This window comes from Melanostigma gelatinosum (assembly GCF_949748355.1).
Source record: "Melanostigma gelatinosum genome assembly, chromosome: 24".
Classification (NCBI taxonomy): Eukaryota; Metazoa; Chordata; class Actinopteri; order Perciformes; family Zoarcidae; genus Melanostigma; species Melanostigma gelatinosum.
Genome location: NC_136657.1, coordinates 1,721,852 through 1,749,664, shown reverse-complemented (window position 1 = coordinate 1,749,664; position 27,813 = coordinate 1,721,852). Strand labels below are relative to the sequence as shown.

The following is a 27,813-nucleotide window of genomic DNA, read 5'->3' as shown; positions in this document are numbered from 1 at the left end:
TTATTAAACTGTTAAAAAGCACAACATAACCGAACCGTTGAATATGATATGATATATTGATATTGAACAGTTTCATTGATATTGCATCAGAGAATCACACTGAAGTAGTGTTGATTGTTAAGTGTGACAGCAGCAGGAAGGAAGGAGCTCCGGTTTCTATCTTTCACACCTCGAGTGAAGCAGTCCGTCACAGAAGGAGCATTTTATACAGCCTTCATGTTGTGAATAATAGATTTATTTCGGTCATGTTTTAGTTGCGCTTTTTGTAGTCCTTCGTTGTAGTTTTGCCGTAGCAGACCTCCGTCAGTGACATGCGCCGTTGCGTTACAATTACGCTTCGTGAAAGTGTAGTGGATTCTCGAAGCACCACGGTTGTCTTTTCCTAACTCCTCATGAATTCTCCTTCACATCTTCCCTTGAACTCATGACGTTTTCCATTTAGGTCAATGAAAAGTGGTTAGGAATAGACGTTAGGAGGTACGTTTTTGGACTTTTCGACCGCAGCCACTGAGTAGCCCAGCTGACAATAGGGAGACATACTGACACCCGGAACATAGCGAAGAACGAAACAGTTCCTACCCGGACATACAATGAGGTACACACGTAAACATGGCGGCCAATATAGAGCACATTTTCCAAGATTTTATATTGAATAAGATAAGAGAAATTGAAGACCAGAATGAAGACAAAACGTATGTGAATGTTATGTTTTGTTTTGTTTTAGTTTTGGTGATTGTTAAATATTGTTAGCTAGCAAGTGAATAGAAGTGCACTAACATGACAGTTTTCCAGCTAACGTTACTGCGGCCGCTTGCTGCTCGGGAATAACAAGCTAATGTCATCATTTTTTATTTATACATTTACACGTTGAGATACAAATAGTAATGGCAACAACGATAGTTTCTGTGGAATACACCTTTTCAGTCGTTAGCTAGTTGCATACATCGCATAAATGCATAACGTATTCCCGTTAGCTCGCTTTCAGAGGAACAAATGCATACTCAAAAGATTCATGTAACGTCATGCTTCTGAGTCTCCACGCACCCTTGTAAATATAGTCCTTTCTCCTAACAATAAGCACATGATTAACGAAAACAAAATATTGAATCAGACATAGTGTTGGTCCAGCATAACTTACCCATTCCTGTGAAAAGTAGCTACAGGTTTTGATTCCTGGCAGCTACATTGAAAATATATTTTGACTTATCTGCCTAACTTTGTTTAGTAAATTCCCATCAAAAGTTAAATGCACCAGAAGGTCTGTTCTGGTTTTTACTTAGCAGATGTATTGAGATAACTCGTCCTCTGAATGAATGTTCTCATCGAAGCTCAGGTTTCCTGTTATTAGACATTGAACTAACATTGAGCTGTGCTTGGCAGTGAGATGAACAAGTGAATAATAACTCTTATGTTCTGCCTCTGTGTGTCCCTTAGTGCTGCTGAAGGAGTGGGCGATGGCATTGAAATGGTTGAAACAGAAAAAGCCACTTCAGAAAGAAAGAAACAGGAAGACTTAAGGGCCAGTGGTTCACAAAAGAAACACAGGAAGCACAAAAAACACAAAAGTAAGAAGAAGAGGAGGAACCGAGAGAAGGAGAGCAGCTCAGAGTCTGGGCCAGAGCTGGCGGGAGGAGCCAAACATCAGCCAAGGTGAAACTTTGTGAACGGCTGTCAATACACACTAAATGGTCTCCTTCAAACTACGTAATAACACTGTGGTTCTGCTAGCATACCAGGAAGTAACCTCCTCAGTTCAGCTGATGAATGGTAACTGGTGATAGTAAGCCACATAAGAGCACTAAACTGTGCAATAAACAAAATGGACTAATACAAAAGGCTTCGAACACCACAGCAAGCTCAACCTACATACATAGGCTACTCTAAATCCAACTGCTGAGCACGTCTTATGCAACAGCAGAATACAGCATACCAATGGCCCTGCTGTGGCTCGGAGTTACAGCGGGTCATCCTTGGGAAAGACACTGAACCCCAAATTGGGGTGACTAACCATCAGCAGTTAAAATGATGAATGTGGCGGCAGGCCATATCAGCGGTTGCTAATTAACGTTAAATGTGTGAGTATGTTGATACGTTGATATTTAAACTTGCAAGTATCTGCAGTACGCCAGAGATCTTCTGTAGTTCCAAGAACTCCAACAGAGTGATAAGTCGTCTCTCTAACTGATCGTGTCGCATCAGTTTCAGGTCCTATGCAAACCTTTCATTCAAGTCATATATCCGATATCAATCATCATGGTTTGTTGGTTCAGTGTTTGAACCTTTGGTATTTGGATTAAGTGACTTGTTTTTCTCGTCTTCCGACCACTCAAAGCTCTTTAACACTACTTGTCATCATTCACCCATTCACACACTGATGACAGGGGCTACCATGCAAGGTGCCACCTGCCCATCAGGACTAATATTCACACACCTGTGGGAGCAATTTGAAATGAAGTGTCTTGCTCAAGGACACATGGACATGGACTAGCGGAGCCGGGGATCGTACCGCCGATCCTCTGATTGAAGGACGACCTGCTCTACCACTGAGCACAGTCGCCCGTTACTCAATAACATAGCACTCTTATCAGGATTAGAGCCTAAAAAAGTCACGTAACTCTACGTAACAGCTATATTTGATCAACTCTCGGTATCCAGTCATCTCTACACCTGCCTGCTCTCTAACCAGATGACTCACTCTCATACTACACTACAAACATACTCGTGTATTGCATGTGATTTTTTCCTTTTAACAACAAATAACGTTCTACATATTTACTACATAGGACTTCACTGAAGCCATCTGACAGTGTTAATGAGCTTTGAGTGGTTGGAAGACTAGAAAATAAGTAAACAAGTACAGTCCACGTACCACACCCTCGTTGCAGTCGCTCACTCAGTACTTTGACTGACATCGGGGATGGTGGCAGTAATGACAGCTGTGAGATGAGTACTGGTGATGACGGTGATGGTCATAATAACAATTGATGTTGTTGATTCAAGGCTCAAACATCCCCAACCATAAATTAATTAAATATGCAATATATTAATAAATATGATGAAAATAGATACAAAGGTGTTGACTATCTGTATTATTTGGTCTAATGAGGACTGTAACACAAAAACACAAACAAAAGGAGGCCGCATCAAGACAGCGCTATAAAACATCGAGTGTGAGTGCTCGCATTAAAGAAAAGATCTGCGTGTGATTGTGGCAGAGCAAAGGGATCGTTTCTCTTTTTAAGATATGTGACCAACATGTACTGACTTTACAGCTGAATAATACACCAGTCAGTAGGGGTGGGAATCGCCAGAGATCTCGCGATACGATATTATCGCGATACTTTGGTCACGATACGATATTATCACGATACTTTGATATTATCACGATACTTTCACGATACTGCGATATTCTGAGTATTGTGATAACATATATTGCGATTTATTACTTTTTCAACGTACTTTTTCAACGTACTTTTTTCAACTTCAAATTATGTCCCCAAAGGAAAACTGTGTCAACATGTTTTATCTGAGTTCTTTTCTCTGATGTCTCCATCTTTGTTTCGACCAACTGATGAGCAATTGATTTGATTTTTTTTTTCTTTTTCTAAATAGTTTATAGAATAAAAGATCGATACTTGCCGTCCGTGTATCGATATAATATTGCCACGCAAAATATCGCGTGACTATGCTGTACCCCCTACTAGTCAGTGCTCTCTAGTGGGCACACCTTTGAATGGATTCACTGTTTCAAATACATCCTTGACTCTTCTTGTTTCTTACTGGTGGACTTAGACTCTGATACATAGAAACATACCTTCATGTGACGCTCTTAAGATGCTTTCTGTTTGGTGCTTTCACTGGCTCTCTGTGGTAACACATTCTGAAACATTTATGATTTTAAAACTGTCACAAACTATGCATACATAACCGGACAATACGTTTGAATAAAAAAAAGTTTTTTTTCTTTTTTTTTAAACCTTTATTTAACCAGGTAGTCCCATTGAGATGAAAAATCTCTTTTGCAAGATGTAAGTAACAATACAAGATGTACGCAAGATGTAAGTCACAATACAACATAACATGAAGGAGCAGTTTTTGTTTTTTATGCTTATGTGTTGCTAAGAAGACACCCCAGAAGATGAGTCACTCAGGTATAGTTCCATCATTGTTCAAAGTCAAAGAATAACTTTATGATGTTGGTTTTAATGAATAAATATATTTTAAAATCAAGTACATTTCTCTGGCATTTAGTTTTCTACTGTACCGAACTGTGAATTGTGTGAACCGTTACACCCCTAGCATCTAACTGTTTGGCACTAGATGAAGCTCTGAGGCCCACCAGTTACGTCTAGACGTAGAGTTTTCTATTGTTCCACCTTTCAAATGTTTTATCTTTACTCCACAGAGGAGGAACGCCCACCGAGCCAAATAAGGAGCAAGGTAAGTCTGCCTGTCATTATTTCATTTGCATCATTCCTACACCCATGTGTTGATCAGCTGTCGGGGGGAAAACACTGAATTAGTTAATGTCCCCACTGCGGGACTGATGGAGGCTTATGTAGTTTGATCTTATCCTGTAGAGTTATGCATTGTTCACACTATGAGTGAGCAATGCGTGGCCAGCTACACTACAGCTGTTATGTTGTTAAAGGGCCAGTGTGTAGGACTTTGGGGAAATAATAATGATAACTATGTTTGTGTTTTGGTTCCCTTTGAATGAGCCCGTCATATCTACATCTGGAGCGGGTCGTCTCATGGAGTCCACCATGTTGCACTGCCATGTTTCAGAGGACAGCCCACATACTGGCTCTAGAGAGCCTTTTGCATCGTGACGTGACCTAAAGGAGTGTTATTATGGGAAGTAGTGAACAAAGCAGGAGGTGTGCTTTCTTAAGGACAGCGCTGTAAACTTCACCAGCATGTTGTCAGTCTGTTTTTCCGTTGTGGCTGATATGCGCCGTATCAAACCAATTTGAATGGCTACATCACCATACTCCTTAAGATAACTGTCAATGCGTCATCTCTAGTTGTTTCTGTAGAACAAAACATGCTGCTCTACTGTGTGTCCAGGTGTGGAGGACGAGAGTAAGTCCAGATGCCACAAGCGGCATTCAACAGGAAAGAGGAAGAAGAAGAAGAGAAGGAGGAAAGGCGAAGAGAACTCATCAGATTGCGACTCAGAGTTTGTGTCAAAACAGAGGGAAAGTACGAGCGGTCAGAGCATTTCACCAAGGCGACGAGAGGAGCTGCCTGACATCATCCCAAAGCAGGTAAATACAGCAAGCAACTCACTGGGACAGAAAGCCAAGCTATGAGGTCTGATAATGTTGAGTGCATAGTTGACTTTACTTTATGTATATTGAAATCCAGCTATGTTTCCCTCAATTATGAGTAAGAGCTACATGCCATCTGGATGTGACCCCTACAGGCTATACGTGATATTGTCCAATGAGAGATCCGACTTCAAGGATTGTCCTTTTTATTGAACCAAAACACCGACAAAATGTGCAATATTGACATCAAATGAATTCGTTCATATGCCTGTGAGCAAATGAATAGAAAAATAGACTGTAGCCTGTGACAACATATACAATAGAGGAAAGCAGAAACTCACAAAATCAATTGCCTTGTATACAAAGGGAAGTGGGATTACTAACTAACCTGTGGGCTCCATGTTAGTGGAAGGTGACCATGTGAACACTATCATGTACACTGACACAATGATGCCACATTTGCATCAATGGCATCAAAGACTCATAGAATGAGGCTTCTCTTCATTCTTCACTCCCGAACAGGACAGCTCCAATAAAGGAAGAGGAGATGAGGAAAGACTCGGCAGGAGGAGGTTTCGTTCACGGTCACGGTCACATTCCCATTCTCGTTCACATTCCTGTCTAGTGAGGAGGAACTCTCGGCCTAGACACCACCACCGAAGATCCATGACCCGGTCCAGGTATGATTGGTTGATTCTTGAGAGAAGTGCGTGGCTCAGTGGGGAGAGCGGGTCGCCCTTTAACCACCGGGTTGGCAGTTTGATCCCTGGCTCCTGCTGTCTGCATGTTGAAGTGTCCCTGAGCACTGTAAATACAGAGGTCAAATGTCATGTATGTACCTGTAAGTAATAGACAATTTGAATTAAAAAAGCTAAACACTAAAAACCTAGAACACACATTCATCACATATTAAAAGTAGTTCTGTAAAGGTGGGTTTAGATGACTGTAATGGCACAACACACATTGACATGTAGGTAATCATGGTGCCCCTTCACATACTGTGAGCTGCTTACATGCTACATAAACGTCATAGTCGTGCCTTTTCTCACTGTGATGTGCTTTATCCTGCCATGCCAGCTCTTCAGAGAAAAGGGGAGCTTTGGATGAATCCACACAGTCCACCCAAAGTCCTTCAAAAGGCCTCCAGCCCCCTCTGCTGGCCTGCAGCCCGACCCGAAGTCACATGGCAGCAGAGGAGTTGCCAGAGTCGAGCACAGAGCCACAGAGTCCCGACCAGAGAGCGAAGCCCCCAGAGAACAGAGAGGACTCAACACAAAGACTCGGTAGGACCTGTTTCATAAGCGTGTGTGGGAGTAACTCACCAAATAAACAGTCTATTGGAAGTAATCACACGCTAAAGGCTATTTTTATGTGAATTAAATACAAGTTAAAATGATGGAGAAATAAAATGAATCACTATTTCCAGGTGTACACTGGCTGTGTTTACATGCATTTACACTAATACAAAAGTTTGATTGAATTACAGTGGGCTATTCTCATAAGCAGAATTGTCATCAATTCAGATTTTGAAAGATGATAAATGATCATCTTGTATACTCGCCCAGCCTTACCTTACACACAGTCTTTAAACAGTTTTATAATGTCTTCAGGGTGTCCAAGTAATATGTCTTGTGGTCGAATGCCAAAGCTGCAGGTTGTGGCGCACCCCAGTCCATGCTGGATCAGTCCATATCTACTGAACCGGACCAGACCGCTGAGACCAGCCCCCCTCAGCTCAAAGCGTCAAACTGCCCCAGGTCCTCTGACTCTAATGTTAAATCGCCAGCAAAGAAGAAGAGGAAATCCTCCAAGTCCCCACAGAGGAAAAAAGAAACAAAGTCATCAAAGAGGCCGAAAAGATCCAAGTCACCATGTAGGAGCCACAGGAGGGGATCCAGATCCAGGAGTGCTTCAAAGAAGAAGAGGTCCAGGTAGAGGGCGGGTGTTTGTCTCTGTTAAGATCTCGTTGTATCTACATTAACCAACATTATTGTGAACGCAATGACTCTGGGCCATCGTGTTCTTCTGTTCACTGAGTCAAGTTTACAGATGAGGATTGAGCTGTGAAATGCTCTCATTGTTTGGATTTTCTTTACCAAAGTCTTTCCAACAAGCAAGTGCAGCACCATGGATGCCTTCCAGGAGACACTGTCTGAAAGTGTGCGCTGCTCTGCCCATATATATCAGTCCAACTTGGCCCCCCTCATATGTTTTAGCGGTGTTCTTCATTGATAGATGTTGTCTGTGCAGGTCAGGGGGCCGTCGCTCGCGGAGGTCCCGCTCACGGTCGGCGTCACATGGTCGGAGGAGGGCCACATACAGCCAGAGGGACCGCTGGAAACGAGAGCCGAGTCACTCCCCTGTACTCATCCTCCGCAAAAACAGATCCCCTACTCGGAAACTCTGCAGTCTGAGTAACAGCCCTCAACGCATCAGTGAACTGGGTCAGATAATAAGCAATCACTCATCTGAATGTCGTGCACCTGCTGCTGTACTCTCTGTTTTTTTCTATTTGCATGATTCACAGAGTTTCTTTACACTGTCTGAGGTCTTCCTGTCGACATAGCAGCAACAATTGGTCACATTTTAGGTGATATCATGTGAAAATGATAATCCTATGCCAGCTATAAACTGATTATGTTGGTTTGTGAACAGATATTTAAATGTTTGGACCATCACAGTGTAAAGAAACTCTGTGAAAGCAGGCATCAACACATCCAGTCAAAGAGTAACTGCACACTGACACACTGTAAAGTAAATGTCATGACGGTACTGTAGGGCTGGGCGATATGGCCTAAAAAAAAAATCTCCGATTTTTTTACAAAAAATCCGATTCACGATTTAAATCGATTTTTTTCCCCCAAAATTTTTTGCAGATGACAGAAGCTGTTGAAAACAATTTTTTCTTTTATTTTGTGATGATTTTCCCAAGTAGGTTGATAAAAATAAAGTGCAAACAAAACCTGAACATTGTAGAAAGGTGCCTGTAGTATACAAAAAGTATTTGGTCACTCTTTTGTTTGCCTGAATCATTTAAATATAAAATTAAATTAAACATAACATTAAATGGCATTAAATAGTAGCCTTCCATTGTAAACAACTGTGCAAATGTAACTTTTTACAGTAAGCTTTTCTAACTGAATACACTGATACAAACACAGCATGAAATAAAATGTATATGACCCTTTAACATTCACATTTTCAAAAGTGCAACATCTGATCTAACATCAACATAACATATTTTGCACAGTAAATAAGTGCATGTAAACAAAATCAAGTGCATTCACAACATAACCAACAGTATTAAACAGTAGTGCATGTTTTTTCTAAATATTTTTTGCCAGGAAGACAAGCCTGTCTACTACCTCTGGCTTCAGGCATGCACGGTGGCATGTAACAATGCCCCCCCCCCCCACACACTGAAAAGCCTCTCAGAGGGGGCACTTGTAGCTGGCACAGAGAGGTATTTCTTTGCTAAAGTACTTAGCCTTGGAAAGTTAAGTTGGTGACGCTTCCACCAGTCAAGTGGATCGGTGTCTGGGTCAACCTGCTGGACCACAGGTCAGTTGTTGCGGAGTAGAATGACATCCCCTCCAGCTCCGCAGAGATCCTTTGGCGTGTACTATTGTACAGCCGAGGCAAGGCAACGTCAGAAAAATGTTTACGGCTTGGTAGCACGTACCTGGGGTCCAAAGCTTTGAGACGGTGAATAAACCCCGGCTTTTCCACGGTGTATATGGGCACCATATCTTTTGCGATATACATCGCGACTGCATCCGTGATGGCTTTCCACCGGGCACTCTTCTTCTCATGCGGAGTACAGTTGGTGAATGTCTCCAAAATGCTGGGTTGTTTTTGTGAGGTGGCGGCGGCAGCAGTGAAGCTGCTGGCCGCCATTGTTTTAGTTTGTAAACAATGCGCGCGCACTCTACTACGGGAAAAAGGGGTGGGGGCGATTTTCTCGATTTTCAATAAAACACATCGCCTTAAAGCACACATTCGAATTAATCGATTAAATCGATTTATCGCCCAGCCCTACGGTACTGTGATGAACACATCGATGCTGGTGTTAATATGAAAAGGATCAACACACTATCTCCTGTTTAAATCAGCCCTGAGCCCTGCAGGCCAACGCTGACGTGGAGCCTCCCGGCTGGGACTAATCGATGTCATGACATGTCATGACATGTCGTGAACAGGAAGCGTGCATCCAAATGATGCTGTGGGTGGAGTTACACTTTAATTAGTTGATACCATCATCGTATTTATGTTTATTCTTTGTGTTTCCTCAGATAAGGACCAGTTGCTGGAAATTGCCAAGGCCAATGCTGCTGCCATGTGTGCCAAAGCAGGTATGCCCATCCCTGCCAGCCTGAGGACCACAGTGCTTCCCCTGGCTCTGCCAAGTATGGCCATGAATGCTGCTATGGCCAGTATGACGGCTGGTATGATTTTGACTCTTATGTCCTTTCTGCATGTCTTTCTTTTCTAAAATGCCTCCATCGACCCAGTAATTGGACACAGCCTGTCAGGTCTGCTTTGGTGATGATCATGTCAACCTTCATGAAGGTTATAGTATATTCTAGAGGTCATCTTAATGGTCACTCTGAAGGCTGTAGTTTGTGTTCGGCCTGCTAATTAGTCTCGCTCCATTGATTTAATGGACTGGGAAGTCTTGACCATATATGTTGAGTTTACAGTGGAATACACAGAACCCCAACATACAGAAATACCAGCTCAGTATGATGAGTTTAATATATGATTTTCAGTTGAATTATTGTTTGCATGCCCCTCTGACAGGCTGAGACATGGCCACGCCTACGCAGGGTTTCTTGGGTATTACATATTTTTGTCATTTGTCGTAGCCTATGAGTTAAGAATTTGGGGAACTTGTATCGTTCAAATAGGCTTTTTTCAGTTGCCATGTAGCTCCGCCTCTGAGACAGTTGGCTAGCTTGAAAGGAGCACTGCTGTAACTGTTTTTCATTTGTTCTCGTTCTCTGTGTCTCTTTCTTCCTTAAAGCCACCATGACAGCGGCGTTGTCTAACATGGGCATGTCTTCACTGCTCCCACTGCCATCCATTACCAACAAGCCTCCGCCTGTCTCCTCCCAACCCAACATCGCTTTGGAGGAAGTCAAGAGGAAAGTAGCGAAGCAGGCCAACAGCATCAGCATCAAGGAGTTTACAGATGTAAGGAAAAGAGCAGTGCATGTATTATTTAAGAAAGAAATCAAATGAATGTAATAACAAACTCTAATATCTCATCTGTAAAGATACAGGTACATTTCATGTCTTATACAAATACAACACAGTCTAGAACAATAATTAGTCTGGGGCGGGTGCTGAGGAGGCCAAACTCAACTCGGGGTTTGCAGCATATAATCACAAACATGCACAAGTCTGCCGTCAGCAGAGCGACGCATGTTAGAAACCAAGAGAAAACGATAATATAGGATAAATATGAAGAAGGTAAACACATAATCTAGACTGTAAGAACAGTTTAAACTTGCAGGGAGGACCAAGTGCCGACTGTGTGAATGTGAAATGAATGGATTTATAATATCACTGCTTCATCTAGAGCACGATAGATCTGACTATACGTGTGTTCTGTTGAATGAATGTGTTGCTTTAGTGTACTCTTATTCTTTCAGCTGGAACCCCGGCAGTTTGAAACAGACTTGGAGGCAAATAAAAAAAGACATGAAAGCACAATTCTAAGACGTCATAAGGTTCTCTTCCATAACTTCTTAACTTTCTCTGGAGCAGGTTAGGTGTTCAGCATAAGTAACCTCACTAACCCCCAAATCCTGCTTCGTCCACTCGAAACGTGTTTGACTTTGTAGCGAGAACACAGACACAGCTCTCACTTTGGCTTGTAACAACTCATCCTCCCACAGTAGACTAGATGTGCAAAGAGCCCGGCACGGGTTAAGACCGTATCCACTGTTCCATGGCCAGGACGGAATCCACACTGCTCCTTCTGGAGATGAGGTGCGACGGTCTGAGAGCCTCCTTTCCAGCACCTAAGAATCCGCTGAGCAGTGTGATACCCCGATAGCTGGAGCACACCCCGGTCTGCCACTCCACAGGTGCTGTCCATGACCTCCATGTGACACTGAAGATGTGTGTCAGCCAAGACAGCCCTACAATGTCCAGAGCCTTCAGGGTGAGTCTCATCCACACCTGGTGCCTTAGTGCTGAGGAGCGTTTTGACTACCGTAGAGCCCTGTGCCAGGGATATGGATGAGGCTTCCCCTGAGGCTTCAAACTCTCTGCCTCCTCGACAGAGGACATGCTGGTCGGGTTCAGGAGTTCCTCAAAGTGCTCTTCCCACGTTCGACAAGATCAGTTGCACAAAGCCTTTTGATTGGATGTGGGGACTATGTAAGGGGACAGCGATTGGATGGATTCACATGTTATTTGTCACGATAAAGAATTAGTGGTTGTCAACAAACATTGATGAGAACCTCTGTTTAGCTGTGCTGTGGGATTGGCTCTGCAAAGTAGCAGCTTTTTTGAGGAGGTCCATGCAGTTGGGATGTTTCCTAAGGTAGTGAAGGTCCATGGTGGAGTAGAGCGTTGCCATGGTCCAGCTGGAGAACGCTGGTTCAGACCAAGCGTTGGCGTATTACCAGGAGCTGTGTTCCTGGGGAAGGAGAGTAGATATCAGTTTCATGCAACAAACCTCGACTGACTGGACACGGACTGGACTAGACTCGACTGGACTCATGGCACTTGCAGGTAGTTCATTTTGGTTTCATTTTCCTCTACTCTTTTTCGCAACACAGTTGAGCTGAACTGATTGTTTTTTAATTGAACTGACGGTGAAACAGGAAGGGAACATTCCTTTATTTTTGGATTATTTGAAGGGGGGAATACTTTTGGGGTTTTCTGAAGGAGACATATTCTCTGTTATGTTCTTTGCCTGCCGTTGAATCACTGATGAACATTATTGAAAGGAGATATATTTGTTGTTGTGTTTCTACAGTGTAGAAAATCTGTGCAAGTATTAGGGGTGTAACGGTACGCGTATTCGTATTGAACCGTTCGGTACGAGGCTCACGGTTCGGTACGCATGACGAACCGAACACGTTTGAATAAATTGAATACATTTTTTAAACCTTTATTTAACCAGGTAGTCTCATTGAGATTAAAAATCTCTTTTGCAAGATGTAAGTAACAATACTACATAACATTAAGGAGCAGTTTTTGTTTTTTATGCTTATGTGTTGCTAAGAAGACACCCCAGAAGATGGGTCACTCAGGTATAGTTCCATCATTGTTCAAAGTCAAAGAATGACTTCATGACGTTAGTTGTAATGAATAAATATATTTTAAAATCAAGTACATTTCTCTGGCATTTATAGTTTTCTACTGTACCGAAACGTACCGAACCGTGGCTCCACTGTATCGAACCGAACCCAACCGTGGATTTTGTGAACCGTTACACCCCGAGCAAGTATCAATATATCTGAGTGCAAGCATACAATAGGGTTGAGTGTGAGGGAAAGCATTACACAATCTGAACAAGAAATCAATGAGTCAAGCTCTCAAATTGAAGGATCACGCTCTTGAAAACAGCTCCATACTCGCTCTCATTCTCTGAACACCACACTGATCATGCTGCTGTCACAACCTGTTAAGACATCACATGTATTTGATTGGCCAAGTCAGTGCAATTCTGTGTTGCAGCTAATGTTGAACCCAGTTCACAGGACCCTGCGTTGGTTTACTAGAACATTTAGTGCCGGCTCCTCGGCTCCGCCTTTTTTCATGTGCTGCTAATAGACAGGAAGAACTATTGTCATGTATTTTAAATGTAATTCTTTTCCTCATTTGTGTAAATGCCTGAACTTGACGATTGTACTTCGTTTGCTGTGTGTGTTTGTAGAAATGCAAGATGATCGTGGACAGTAAAGGAGAGCTGCCGGTGGCGATGCCTCATGTTTCAGACGAAGAGGATGATGGGAAACCTTTTGGAGGATCAGCTCTTCGGGAGCAAAAAGCCATCAGCTTCAGCATCAATGTAACATCCACACACGGGCTACATGTCTTATATGAGTTCACACATTACCATGAATGACAGTGAATGTGTGGTAAACCCTACCAAGAACACAGTGCAGTTTATAGGATCGCACTTTACACTACAACTGTAATGTGCCCTTTCTTAACTTAACCCCCCTAACGATGTCATCTAATATTCCTTATTTATTTGGCGAATGCATTCGCATTGCCTATTTGTCGTATAAACTCTTCATGGACAAAAACCTGAAGCGAGTGTAAAGCGTTTTTAGGGATCTTGTGGAAGTTTTGTTGAATTTGTTGCTTCAATCCAACTTTTATAATTAGATCATTTGCATAAAATGCTTTGATGGAAACATGGTTTTGTGTTTCACATTTGCATATTTACTCAATAAAATCAAGTGTCCTCCATGAATTGACTGTCTTGAAGCACTTTATAGAGGTACACTATTCGGTCAGGTCATTGAAATTGAAAAGGATTTAGGTCCACAGCACCGCTGTGTGGTATGAAAAGAACCACAAAGCATAATTCAATCCTCAATCACAATTATTTTACATACCAATGGAAAGTTTCCACCTTGAATATCCCCGGATCTCGCTTGTTGTCTGTTCTGAGTTGAATGAGCAGAAGTTGCTTTTTGATGAAATAAGACGACATCATTATTGTGACGGCCAGTCATACGTTGGATCACCAAGAGAAGTGTGTCAGATATCTGTTTGGTGCTTTTCAGTTTAGTGAATGAATGAATACCTTCTTCATTAAATGTAAGTTTTGTACTTGTGTAACTCATTGGATGAAAAACAGAATAACGGACACTATCCTATCTTTCCCATCAGAACACCACGGTCCGTCCAGCAGTGCGTAGTGATGCCGGCATGGCCAAAGAGTTCCCCGTGTCTTCAGGATCCCAACATCGCAAAAAGGTCTGAATCGCTCTATGGGGGTCCAGGGGCATGTTTAGAGTCTTAATACATGGCATAAATCAACGAATAAACTATGATGTATCGTAGTATATAGCAGTAGTATATAGCCTAATTGTTAGGTAGTAGCTACACCTTTACCAGCTGCAACATTAAAGGTGCAATATACTACATTCAAAGCATTAATATCTCATCAACAACTATCATCTATGTTAAGAAACAGAGGAGTACTGTCTACCTGAGCAGAGAAAGAAGCCTCTCTCCCTCTGTGTGTGTTGATATCACAGCTTCTCCTCTTTGTTCACAAAGCTGGCCGGCCATGTGACTCTTAGTGCAAGTTAGTGCACGTGAGCGTGCCACACTGGCGAGCTCGCGGCCGCCGCTCTGCACGGCTCTCATACGGTGGTTACAGCATGTCGTCATGGAAGCACAGCACCCCCCCTCCAGGTCCCCCTCAGGGTAGCACTGTTAGCCCCGTTAGCTGTAGGCTCATGGTTAAATGCTCCCAGTCTCATATTCTGCACATTTAAAGTGATGAACACATGAATGCATCAATCATTTTAAGGTATTAGCCTACCGTAGAATGAGCCATTCTGCATAATGAGTATACTTTTGGTACTTTTAAGTATATTTTGATGCTGATCCTTTAGTACTTTTATTGAAGTACAAAGCTTTGAAGTGATCAGACATGGACAGGTGTAATCATGGAGAAGACGTGATGTGGAAGTCCATGTTTACCGTTTGTCCACTTTATGAGAACAGAAGTGTATTGTTACAATGACATCACAAACACATTGGTGTTATTAATATGAATCCCACTCACACAGCGTGCTAAATGAGAGGCTTTCACTCTGCGAGCCTGGAGAGGGAGTGTAAAGATTTGTGGGTTATTATTAAACTGTGGCGGCACAGACTAGACTTTGGCGGGCCGCAACAGTCTAAGTAATAGAACAGAAAACTAGAAGTGGCCACTTGATGGAAGCAAATAACTGCAGATGAACTTCCTCACCGAAGCACATGAAGAACTGTGTTTTTGGTCAACCAGTTATGTTCCAAATTACAACTAATGACTCAACCGTTCACAAAGGTGCAACTGTTACAAATGATACATATGAAACTACTGCTTTGTTATTAATGGGATGTATTATACTGTCCAGGAGGGCGAGGCTCTGGGTGCCTATGGAGAATGGGTTCCAGTTGACAAAACAGCAGACAAAGCTGTCTCCAGGAAGGCCCTGACCACTGTTCCCATAGCAACAGCCACCTCATCATCGGGTGAAACGATGACGACACCAGTGGTACCAGAGGTCGTTGAACAGCCAGAGGTAGAGGCAGACAATGACAGCGTGTTTCCTGACCCACTACTGCAGGTGAGAAGTGGAGGTACTGTCAGCACTGTACATTGTGGTATCCACTGGTGCCGCTGTAATCCGGAACATACAGGGAATGCTGATGCAGCGGGAATGTTGCATGTGTACTGTTCCCGACTCTTTAGCACTAAATGTGAGTCACATGGTCCAGGGCACGTCTCAGAAACGTGTTACAAATAGCACTGCAAGTTAAAGCAGGAAGAAACGCTCCTCCCTCAGTCAAAGGAACCTCTGGAGCTCCCCACTGTTAGGATAAGAAGGAGTAGTCCTTCTGAGCTGAAGGGTTACTCCTGGACAGAGTATGACATCACTGTTTCCCCACGCTCCTCAGCTGCATGGTGGACATGCTGATAGCTGTTTGTAGCACTGATCTAACCACATCTTTTTACAATGTCTACTGCTCCACGTTTAAAGCTGCACATGCAGCAATGCTGTTGCAAACCCTGTGGAGCTCCTCACGGACAACGTGGACTCTTCTACTGGCCTGGTCCTGCTCTAGAGACCACACCCTGTTGATGTATATGGCCTACAGGTGCAAAAATAATCCCGCCATCTGAAATTCAAAAGAAGGACATTATGCAGCTATTCACATGAATGCTGCTCGATATTCTATAACTTTACACTGTTCGATCCCTGGCTCCGCTAGTCCATGTCCATGTGTCCTTGGGCAAGACACTGTGTTTTCTCAGGTTTGTCCTGACACATAGCTGACTGACTGAAATGTTTGATTGGCGGTCTCTCCTCATGTCTGTTCCTCTGTCTCCTGTCGTCTCTGTCTCTGCAGCCAGTCGATATCTCTCAGGCTGTAACTGAGAGGATCAAAGCTCAGAGGCGATTGGCTGAGAACCCCTATGACGTTAATGCCATCTGCATGCTCAGCCGGGCACAGGAGCAGGTATAATACACAAGTCTGACAGATTATTACACACTCAGAAAATGTCTTCATATTGAGACAATGAATAGAATAGCTAGTGGCTCCGTCTAGCTTCCCGTAGGCGGAGCAGTGTGTCTCACTCAATTCTCAGATGTCACAAAGCTAATGTTGAAGAAATCAAGTCCAGTTCAGAAGTTGCTCTGGTGTTGCGAGTTTAATAAGCATGCCGGCAAACTGGTGACAGAGCTGAGCCGGTGGGTTGACCCAGAACAAATGAAGAAGAAGCATTTCATACAGGCAGCGTCCAGACTGTATGTAAATACTATGAAACAGAGGTAAGGGGAGACTGTGACCAGACAGAATGTAATTACAAGTGTGTGGGGGGGGGGGGGGCATTCACGTTCAGTACAGCGTAATAATGCATGTAGTGGAGTAACAAATACAATGTTCACTCTGAAATGTAGTGGAGAAAAAGTTGGAATAAAACTGAAACAACTAAGTGAAGTCCTCTTCTGATAGGTGGATGCGTGGGCCCAATCCAACACTGTTCCTGGCCTTTTTACTGGTTCGACCGGAGCCCAGGTCCTCACCTCGGAGGAGCTCTCCACCGGCGGACCACAAGCATGGCTGAAGAAGGTAAGACACAAAAGTACAACGTACACAAACAAGAATACAAAGTCATTGAGACAGATGTCCCAAAAGAGCATAAACATGTATGTAACACAGAGACACAGACCTTTTGACATGTTGAGGTTTCTGCATCACATGTCACATTAGCTGTAAAATGTAGTTCATCAATAGAGTGAAATGGAGGTCATCAAAATGACCGTCAGCTATCTCACTGTCTCACACATTTCAGCAAAGTAGGGATCAAAAAGTGTGAAATGTGTTGTTTTAACTCACACAGGCTCCGCCCTCTACTGGACTCTATGGGAATTAGTGTTGCAACGGATCATAAAACTCTCGGTTCGGATCGTATCACGGATCAGAGTCGCGGATCGGATCAGCACAAAAGACAAAAGGGAGCCAATACAGATCCCTTTGTTGATTGACTATAGCAGCTGGTCTACCAGGCTCCAGACGATTTATTGTTTTTGCCACCGTCCCAAAAATAATTTCAACCATTTTGAAGTCGGTGTAAACCATCACAAATGTTAAATGTCATCCTTTTACTTTGTTACAATAATTAATAATATTTCTTTCTTCTTAAAAACACAATTCAAATGATTAGAAAATTAAAGATTGTATTTTTATTGATTAAAACAAATCTTGTCATCAGTAGTTTTAATGATGTATTATAATGTGCTTAGAGCTCGTGTTAGGAAGTTAAACAGCTCATAATTCATCTCCAATATCTATTTTATATTCATGTGAAAGCATCTCCTTCAAACTCCTGGTTTCTCACCAACACTACATTTTACCAGCTTACACGTGAACACATCATGGTAACGTCATGAGTTACATTACATTACAGTCATTTAGCAGATGAGTTACCTTCATCCAATCCTCATTTTCACTGAACAGAGCCTTCGTTCTCGTGTTGATTTAAGCACTGATTTGTCGTTCACACTGTAACATTATCAGAGATTATAAAAGCATAAATGATGTCCTGATCACATATTTTACTGAATATTAGCGGATAACGATCTTCAGTAAAGTCTTTATTTCACACTGAGATAGTTACGGTGTAATTAATGCACGGTGAGGGGGGGGGATCCCTGAGGATCACGGATCGACAGTGGTCCGTTACACCACTACTGGGAATACTCTCCTACAATTACAAGCATGCATTCGCCCACTAAAATGTTGCATAAGTATAGCTGGCCAAACAGGACGTGCCCACCCAGAAATGTGTTGACCCCACAGTATTTAATGCAGCACGCACCGCTGCTCGACAGCATTTTCTCTATAGCGAACAGTGATGTGCCCACTGAATGCCTCCACGAATGGAGTTGCCCCTTTAAGAACCTCGTCAGTGCCCGTCATGTCCCAGGCTCACTCAGAGAGCGTTCAGCAGCCTAAGAACAGACAACAGCAGCGGTGGGATTACTTCCGACGCCTCCGCCTGGTTTCCACGGCTCGGCCAGCCCATCTCAGGTCTCGCCCACTCTACCAGACATCCGGCAGTGTGTCGAGGCGTCCTGTTAGCAGCCAATGATGATGAGAGGTTGCTGGTCTGGTGGATCTTCTCAGGGTGCAGGGTTGCACAGAGACTTCTTATCCTGGTGTGTACCCCCTTAACAAAGGGCTTGCGGGACACCTGCTGTCACAGTCAGCCATTTGGTCAGAAAGCAGGATGCCTTTACAGCCGCTGCTGCATGACGGGACGATGCTAGAATATTTTGACAAAATATTTCAATCAGAACTGTTTCTTGCCAAGTACGTTACACATACAAGGAATTTGACTCGCTGAATGGTGCAAAACAAACAAACAGTGCAATAATATAAGACATAATTTACAAATATTAAAACAAACAAATATCACCCTCTCAGCAGAGCGAATGATGCGCTGCAGTCTGCCCTTGTCCTTGGCCGTGGCTGCAGCGTACCAGACCGTGATGGAGGAGCAGAGGATGGACTCAATGATGGCTGTGTAGAAATGCACCATCATTGTCTTTTGCAGGTTGAATTTCTTCAGCTGCCTCAGGAAGTACATCCTCTGCTGAGCCTTCTTGGTGATGGAGCTGATGTTCAGCTCCCACTTGAGGTCCTGGGTTAACCATCTCCACTGTCTTTAGAGCGTTGAGCTCTAGGTTGTTCAGACCGCACCAGGTCACCAGATGGTCAGTCTCCCACCTGTAGGCGGACTCATCCCCACCAGAGATGAGTCCAATGAGGGTGGTGTCATCCGCGAACTTCAGGAGCTTGACGGACTGGTGACTGGAGGTGCAGCTGTTGGTATACAGGGGAAACTGGAAGCAGAGGTAGCACCGTGCACTGAGTACTTCCTGGTTCAAATCACCAAGTTGGGGTTGATGTTCAACTGGGAGAAGAGCAGCCCCTTCCACACCAACAGGTGGAGTATGATGCATGCAGGCTGTGGGCCACTCTGTCAAAACAGGCGGCACTACGTTGACCGTCATGCAGGCTCTGGGGTTCATGGCAGCTGCCCATCTGGTAATGCCACCGGAGCTGCTGCACATGCTGCGCCTGTAAAGGTGGTTTGCTCGCCTCCACTTGGATGCCAAGAAGCACAAGCAACACTGGGTTAGCATTCCCACCTCGGTAGCAGGACTGGAGCATCAGGACATCCCGACGCCCCAGGACGAAAAATAAATATTCATTTTGAGACGACTTTGTGACGAGAGTTGAAAAATAAACTGCTACGTTACAATGGCTGGTGATGAAAATGACTGCACATTTTGTGTAGCACACTGTTCTTATTTAATCTCTTTTGACAACAAAAGGTGCACACACACACACACACAGCACATACCGCCGCTCTCTGACCTCACGACAGCAGCAGCAGCGGCAATGGGGAATTGAACTCAAGTCATGTTAAAAAAGTAAACTTTCTAGTGTTATGTGAACTAACCTTAGACAGTGTGATGGTAACGGATCGATTATGTTACAGTTAATGCTAGCTAACCAGTCAGCAGCCGACATGTGCATTTACAGTGAGTGAGCTGACAATAACGCTGCAATGAGATCTCTCCATCTCATTTTGTCCTTGGTAACATGCTGTACCTCTGCCCATCACAAGTGCATCTAGTCATCACGTGCAGCTCCTCTAACTTTAAGACGCACCAGCTAGCAGGGCACTGGTCATTTTGAATGATTATTTTTGAATGATTTTAGTTAGTTTGTATATCAGGACGGTTCCAAGAGGATTGTGATAATAGTCATTTGAGAACCCTGCTCGGTACCTTGTCATGCAGAAATGCATATCTGTTGCCTCCACGCGGCTCTCAGCAATGGACTGACACAGCTAGCAGTGTTTACCTGAGGGGGGGAAAGGAGGGTGGGCGCTACACTTCCACTAAGACACTGTGGATCGGGACGGCGTTATCAGCTGTAAACGCCAAAAAGATGCACAAAAAGCATGCGCGTGATTCTGCTCAGGTGGACATGACTCCACTATATCTTTCCATAGATAATAGTTTCCTGCTTTATTGATGCTGTGGATCCGGTGTATAGAAGCTGTAAGTGTGCTCTGATGTGTTTTATTGAGGGGTGGGAGTTCCACTATGTATTAGGGTTGGGGTCCTCGTCATGTGCTCCGTCTCATAGGAGTTTGGTAGTTACCAACGCTGTATTTTGTGTTTGACTCAACTTGCCACATAACAGTCAAAATGGTGTGCTTTTTCTTCCTGTTTCTCTGCCAATGCATGTCGTATTTCTCAGTATTATTACTCACCATTTGTCACCCCTCGCCGATAATCTCTCTTTTTTATGTCTTCCCCCCCTTCCCCTCTGTCTCACTGTGTCTGTTTGTGTCTTGGTTAGGACCAGTTCCTCAGAGCAGCTCCAGTATCAGGGGGTGTCGGGGAGTTCCTGATGAGGAAGATGGGCTGGAAGACTGGAGAGGGCCTAGGGAGGAACCGCGAGGGTACCGTGGAGCCAATCATTATTGACTTCAAGGTTGACCGCAAAGGTATGAGGCAATTGATTTTAACAATGGGCCTCGGCAATGTACGCTTTACAAGGAGAGGACAATGAAGTCAAACCGATCTCAGATGAAGGAACAGACGCATGGGGTCTTTCTCATTTCCTGCCTCCTTGATTCCTCACGCCATTCTGGCTTGTGATCCAGAAATCGATATCAGTGCTCCATCTTGAAGGACATACCTATTCCTTCAATGCATCTCGAGCATCAAGGATGGAGGAAGCTTGCGGAGGAGATATTGGGAAGGAAACAGCGGCGTGTTCTTCGTAGAAGTCTTTTTGGCACCCATAAACAAATAAAAGAGATGTGACACAAAACTGAATTCATTGCTCCTCATGGAGACTAGGAATACTGGCGGTCTTAGCTTATCCAGAGCTGGCCCAGTGCTTGTTGGAAATAGGGAAAGGTGGAGTAGAAGTAAGCATTGTGGGTGTTGCTCTGACGATGGAAATTCTCTTGAAGAGCCCCTCATCCTCTGAACTTGAAATGCTACAGTTTCATCTTGCTTCAGATTACATTTTGGTGGTGGGCATTGTAAAGCGATTTGGCCTGAAACGCTTTAACATCTCTTCCCCACCAGCCAATAGAAGAGTGTGTTTACCGTGAGCCAAACTCTTCAACCCTATTAGGTGGTAAATATTGCATATACAGTGCATCCTGAAAGTATTCACAGCGGATTAAATTCATTTTTTTTCCTCAAAATTCGACACACAATACCCCATAATGACAAAGTGAAAAAGTTTGCAAATCTAATAAAAATAAAGAACGAAAATAGAACGGGTACATAAGTATTCACAGCCTTTGCTTTGCTTACTTTGTTGAAGCACCTTTGGCAGCTATTACAGCCTCAAGTCTTTTTGAGTATGATGCTACAAGCTTGGCACAACTATTTTTGGGCAGTTCCTCCCAAGCTCCATCAGGTTGGAGCGTCGGTGCACAGCCGTTTTCAGATCTCTCCAGAGATGTTCAATCGGGTTCAAGTCTGGGCTCTGTACATTCATCTTTCCCTTGATCCTGACTAGTCTCCCAGTTCCTGCCACTGAAGAACATCCCCACAGCATGATGCTGCCACCACCATGCTTGACTGTAGGGATGGCATTGGCCCGGTGATGAGCGGTGCCTGGTTTCCTCCAGACGTGACGCTTGGCATTCAGGCCGAAGAGTTCAATCTTTGTTTCATCAGACCAGAGAATTTAGTTTCTCATGGTCTGAGAGTCCTTCGGGTGCCTTTTGGCAAACTCCAGGCGGGCTGTCATGTGCCTTTTACTGAGGAGTAGCTCCCGTCTGGCCACTCTGTCATACAGGCCTGATTGGTGGAGTGCTGCAGAGATGGTTGTCCTTCTGGAAGGTTCTCCTCTCTTCACAGAGCAACGCTGGAGCTCTGTCACCTCCCTGACTAAGGCCCTTCTCGCCCGATCGCTCAGTTTGTCCGGGCGGCCAGCTCTAGGAAGAGTCCTGGTGGTTCCAAACTTCTTCCATTTACGGATGATGGAGGCCACTGTGCTCATTGGGACCTTCAATGCTGCAGACATCTTTCTGTACCCTTCCCCAGATCTGTGCCTCGATACAATCCTGTCTCGGAGGTCTACAGACAGTTCCTTGGACTTCGTGGCTTGGTTTGTGCTCTGACATGCACTGTCAACTGTGGGACCTGATATAGACAGGTGTGTGCCTTTCCAAATCATGTCCAATCAACTGAATCGACCACAGGTGGACTCCAATCAAGTTGTAGAATCATCTCAAGGATGATCAGTGGAAACAGGATGCACCTGAGCTCAATTTTGAGTGTCATGGCAAAGTGAATACTTATGTACATGTGATTTTTTTCATTTCAAAAAACCCTTTTTCACTTTGTCATTATGGGGTATTGTGTGTAGAATTTTGAGGGAAAAAATGAATTGAATCCATTTTGGAATAAGGCTGTAACAACAAAATGTGGAAGAAGTGGAGCGCTGTGAACACTGTACAAGTTCACAGTAGCACCCTCAGTACCACACTGATGTCACTGACAGTTGGGACCGACACACATTGCTCTTCACAGACATGGTGTTGTGTTGATGATGAGAGTAATGATAGGAATGGTGATGGAGATGATGTGTTTATGTGTTTCAGGACTAGTAGCTGAAGGAGAGAAGCCACAGAAGCAGACAGGAGGACTCGTGGTCACCAAAGATCTGATGGGTAAAAGATACCCTTTTCATCAACAAAGAAAGATTCAACAATAACATGAAAGTATTACAAACAAACACATTAAAGCACAGGATTTTTCAACAACCTGCAGGCATCTGTGGAATCTCATCGTAGAGTTTCTTGTCCCGTCTGTTCTCTGACAGTACCAGGTCTTGTAGGAAACTCATTTGAAAGCTGAATTCATCTGCAGTCCAGCAGAAAAAAAGAGGTTTCTGCTTCAACTATGTAAAAGGTTGTCAGCTTTCAGTTTGTTCAGAGATGTACCGGTAAACTCTTTTTAGTGTAATGTAATTGCTGTGGTGAAAATAGGTTAAAAACAATAATAATACAAGTAAATATGTAGAACAAATACATTTATTTCTAATATTCTGGATTGCTGAGAGTCGGGTTTCTCAGCGTTACGGTTCATTCAACTGTTGCTACTGACTGTGAATGAATCACATTATCTCCCAAAACACATGGAGGTCTCTTTCTCATTGTCATGAAATATCTTAAATATCGTTTAAATATCTGAAGACATCTTCCCTTACAGTATCAATAGAGTGGAAATTGGTGGGAAACAGATCAGCCAGCCTCCTCCTCCAACTATTCTCACAGCAGTGCTGATACCAACCACGCCTTAGACGAGCTGTAGAGAGCAGTGGAGCTCTTATTGGGCCCGGTGACTTTAGCATTATCATCAACAACTCTACCAACACTCAACATATTGATGACCCAAATCATTGTATCTATAATGTGAAATATATAAGGGAGAACACGTTTCACTTTAGTATAATAGCAAAGAAGACACAGCCCTCTCCTTCTTTATTCAAACATGAGAATAACATTAATGTGAATCTCTGAATATTATATTTATCAATTTGACTCCTTGAGGTTATCTCCAGCTATTGTGCTCTTTTATCTGTGCACAGGAAAGCACCCGGTGTCTGCGCTCATCGAGTTGTGTAACAAGAGACGGATAATGCAGCCAGACTTTGTCATGGTTCATCACAGTGGTCCTGACCACCGCAAGAACTTCCTCTTCAAGGTGGGTGCTCTTGATTCTGTACGTCAGTCCTTTCTATGAGCTGCGTACATGTTGCACCACAGAGGTTGGTCCACACGGCTGAGAGTGCTGTGATATTCTCAAAGCTTTAAGTTTGATTTACTTCATCTGACAACATTAGTGAGTGTGAGTGTGCAGCCATGATGTACAGTGATGGTTTGAACTAAATGCTATGCAATCAGCATGATGACAATAAGACAATGCTGATATTGCAGATATACGGTTTCCGATGTGTAACCTGTTTGCTTAGCATGTGAATATCTTTGAGAAACCTCCTTTTAAAGGTAATATATGTTATAAAGTATTGGACACATTCTAAATCTGACTTGATGGTGGCACTATAAAAGTCAGGAGATCACCAAACATGAATGTTAATGTCAAATGCCATGGTAATCCATCAAATCCAGAATTGATCCTCTGCAACATGAATCCGTCAAACAGTTGTCGAGATATTTCTGTCCAATCAGAGAAGTCCTCCTCTAGGCACCACGTCTGGGCAGACCAATCGCTGTTGAGATCAGTTTGAACCAAAGTGGTGGACGGACAGCTGACAGACCAACGTCACCAAATCATTCCATGTGGTGGACAAAACAAAGCGATAAGTTCTCTCTGTCTTTGTGGTGACTTGTTCTACATGTTGTTGTAAAGGGAGAGAGCAGTTGTTCCTTTCTCTGTAAGCCTGAAGGATTCCAGTTGAATGTGTTTTACTCACTCCATCCTACAGCAGCAACAGAAGACCATGCTTCATTTGCAAAGATGTTTCCTGTAGTGTCAGGTCCTTTTCATCATGTTACAAATGTGTATTTATTGACCACCATTATTAACTGACCATTAAAGTCCATGTGATCAGGTGCAGACCAGTGATTGACATCAATGAGCACAGTGACGTCTTGTCTCTCTTTATAGTGCCCAGCTCACTGTGTGGGACTGGATTTAAAACAGCAACAGTCAGCTAAAAGGACGTTTCCTCCCCTCCACTAACCTGTGTTCTCATTCACATGCTGTATGTATTTATTGTGCCCAATGATGGTTGAACTCTCATATTGAATCATTTATCCATATGTTGTCTCCAGGTCACAGTGAATGGCGTGGACTACCAACCCCAGACAGCTAGTCCCAATAAGAAACATGCCAAGGCCATGGCAGCTACAGTTGCACTGCAGGCTCTGGGAGAGGTGATGCAATAATACAAGCAGTTGGCAATTTATAGGGGGGGGGGGGCTGACATTGGGACATGCTGCCAGGCTATCAGAGGGCTGAATAGAGTCAGACAAGCATTCACACCTCCTTTGTCTTATTATCTCCTGTTTCAGAGGGTAGCGTCATCCTCAGTGAGCCTGTAGCATCGACAAGATGATCAGTCTGGGTTGGACTAAAGTTAGCACAGGAGTCCTCTGTTATATTGAGTCATGGTGTTGAATTGAATGCAGATGGAATCACCTCTTTACATGTAGCTGCAGCCCTGTCAGAGAGACATGGAGTGTAGACACAGTGTAGTCCTGTAGTAGGAGTTTAAAAGTGATTCAGGGCAGAGAGAACCGGCTTCAGATCATCAGTTGGCCCCATACTCGCATGCCCCTCCCCTCAGCCTCAGCTGTACTTTGTGTTTGGTGCTGAACATTATGAACATGTTCGCCTGCTCATACACATAATGAGTCACTGTGTCTGATTTAAACTCCTGTTGATGTTTCTGACTGCTGCAAACAAACCCACATGACACAGAGTGTCTTGTGTTACTCTGACATTAGCTCCGGCATAGCTGCATATTAGGAGGGTTAGGCTGTTTTCAAGCTAATATGATTGAATCATCTAGTGATCAGTCAAACCACACCATTAGTATTCTGTCTGAGTCCTTAACCTCCATCAGGACAGTCAGAAGGTGTGTTCTCACACTACCTGCTCAACCTGAAGTAGCAACAGATGCACATTAACTTTGATGTGTTTTATTATTATTAAGCAGTTTAAAATGAGTTAATGCCTTTATTAAACACAGATTTAGTTGTTTATTATTTAAAATATTGGTGTACATTTATAAAGTGTTTTTGATGTGCAAATCATGAAATATCGGATTAATTCAATGCCCATTTATATTCAGCTGCTCTTAATTTGTCCCGTTTAGGTTCCTGCTGATGGACCAGGACTCTACACGGGCCCCGTCTTCACTGCTGCTTCCACTGGCCCCCTGTTCTCTACATAGACATCCACTATAGTGGGACTGACACATTCTGCATAGAGTCCATCAGAATAACACTCTGGTGACTTATTGATACAGTGTACTGAACAGCGAGAAACGGCTCTAGTTCCAGGACATAGAGAAGATCTTTGTATGGAGGCCACCTGGGACCAAATTTATACCCACAAAATCACATTTTCTGTTCAAGTCACACTCATGACTGGGGGGCAAATGTATTTTTGCCAGGTGTTTAGGAGTGGGGGGAAAAGTATCTCCATCATATTAGGTGGATGGCATGTATGTATGTATGTATGATGATGATGACATGTATGATACAGTAGCATTTCAGCCTGATATACTTGCCAATACTTGTGTCTAACCCGAGAGCAGGCAGTGGTTTGTTGTTGGAAGCAGCATAGCAGGGCTAAGTTGTTTGTCTCTGTTGGTCCTGATGTTACATTTGTGACCTGGCCTCTGCTAACGAAGTGTTTCTCATACAAGAGGCTTTCATGGAACTAACCCTTTTAAATGTGTAAACTGAATAAAGATTATATTTATGTTATGTAGTAGAGGAAGCCACATTATGTTTTCTGGCAACAATGCCTGTGTTGAATGTTATTTAAGTTCCTTTGGAGTGTCACCAAAGCCCCCACCCCCATTTATAAGACTGGAGGGTGCAGACCACCATCTCTGCCCTCCAAGAGTTGTGGCAGCTGGCAGCATATGCAAGTACCCAACCAACCAGCAGCAGTCCCTGATGACACCCTCACCGTCTTCCCATTTCCAAACACTGCCACATGGGTTTGATATTGCACAGGACAAGGAGCGCTGCTGCTGAGCATCGACGCCGGGTCTCTGCTGGATCCCAGTCTCCTGCTTGTGTAAAATCATCATTTGCTCTTTTATTTTGATGAAAAGTCTGATAAATTCCTGTGCATATATAATAACGTTTTGCTGATGGGCGGTCAATTTTGACCATTTGTGAAGAATTGTCACAACCCAAATGGATAGAACATGACCACTGACTCTAAATGTGAAGAAAGTGATTGATATTGTAAATATAGTAATGCAGATGTGGCGATTATTCCTAATCTGACCACTCATACACTTGTATATCTGACCAAGTTAAGATATCTACTGTAAATCATCTTAAAGGGTCTCTGGTGTTTTTCCACCTGGATCCTGTTTTGTGTCTTAGTGACGAATAGGCACAACATGTGAAACATGGTCCAGTATTGAGGGAGGAAACTGGCTGTGATGTAATCAATGTACGTCCACTGAAGGTGCTTGTTGTTTCCACTGTCAGATTATTATTAGAAGAGTCAAGATTATGGAA

General features: G+C 43.5%; 1 protein-coding gene across 4 annotated transcripts; it reads left to right on the top strand.

The window, feature by feature from the left end:
• Nucleotides 1-608: 608 nt before the first annotated feature.
• sonb (SON DNA and RNA binding protein b) lies at nt 609-27,813 on the top strand. Of its 4 annotated transcripts, none has more exons than XM_079296127.1 (20): nt 609-692; nt 1,435-1,650; nt 4,406-4,440; nt 5,071-5,270; nt 5,796-5,953; nt 6,351-6,556; nt 6,928-7,204; nt 7,524-7,717; nt 9,566-9,718; nt 10,297-10,466; nt 13,168-13,302; nt 14,136-14,222; nt 15,377-15,589; nt 16,374-16,484; nt 16,983-17,099; nt 20,910-21,057; nt 23,182-23,250; nt 24,171-24,286; nt 25,378-25,479; nt 26,424-27,813. In XM_079296127.1, the coding sequence occupies exons 1-20, from the start codon at nt 610-612 to the stop codon at nt 26,499-26,501; spliced, it is 2,868 nt and encodes a 955-aa protein (XP_079152253.1). In that variant the 5' UTR covers nt 609; the 3' UTR covers nt 26,502-27,813. The 4 variants fall into 4 exon arrangements, with proteins under 4 accessions (XP_079152253.1, XP_079152252.1, XP_079152255.1 ...); XM_079296126.1 differs by having other exon boundaries at nt 6,922-7,204; XM_079296129.1 differs by lacking the exons at nt 20,910-21,057; nt 23,182-23,250; nt 24,171-24,286; nt 25,378-25,479; nt 26,424-27,813 and adding an exon at nt 18,957-19,030 and having other exon boundaries at nt 6,922-7,204.

What these genes read in the sequence shown, in the direction of transcription:
- sonb (XM_079296126.1), top strand. Translation starts at nt 610, where the DNA reads ATGGCGGCCAATATAGAGCACATTTTCCAAGATTTTATATTGAATAAG. An exon ending in GACCAGAATGAAGACAAAAC is followed by an intron (nt 693 to 1,434) that starts GTATGTGAATGT and finishes TGTGTCCCTTAG; the next exon opens with TGCTGCTGAAGGAGTGGGCG. An exon ending in TCAGCCGGGCACAGGAGCAG is followed by an intron (nt 16,485 to 16,982) that starts GTATAATACACA and finishes CTCTTCTGATAG; the next exon opens with GTGGATGCGTGGGCCCAATC.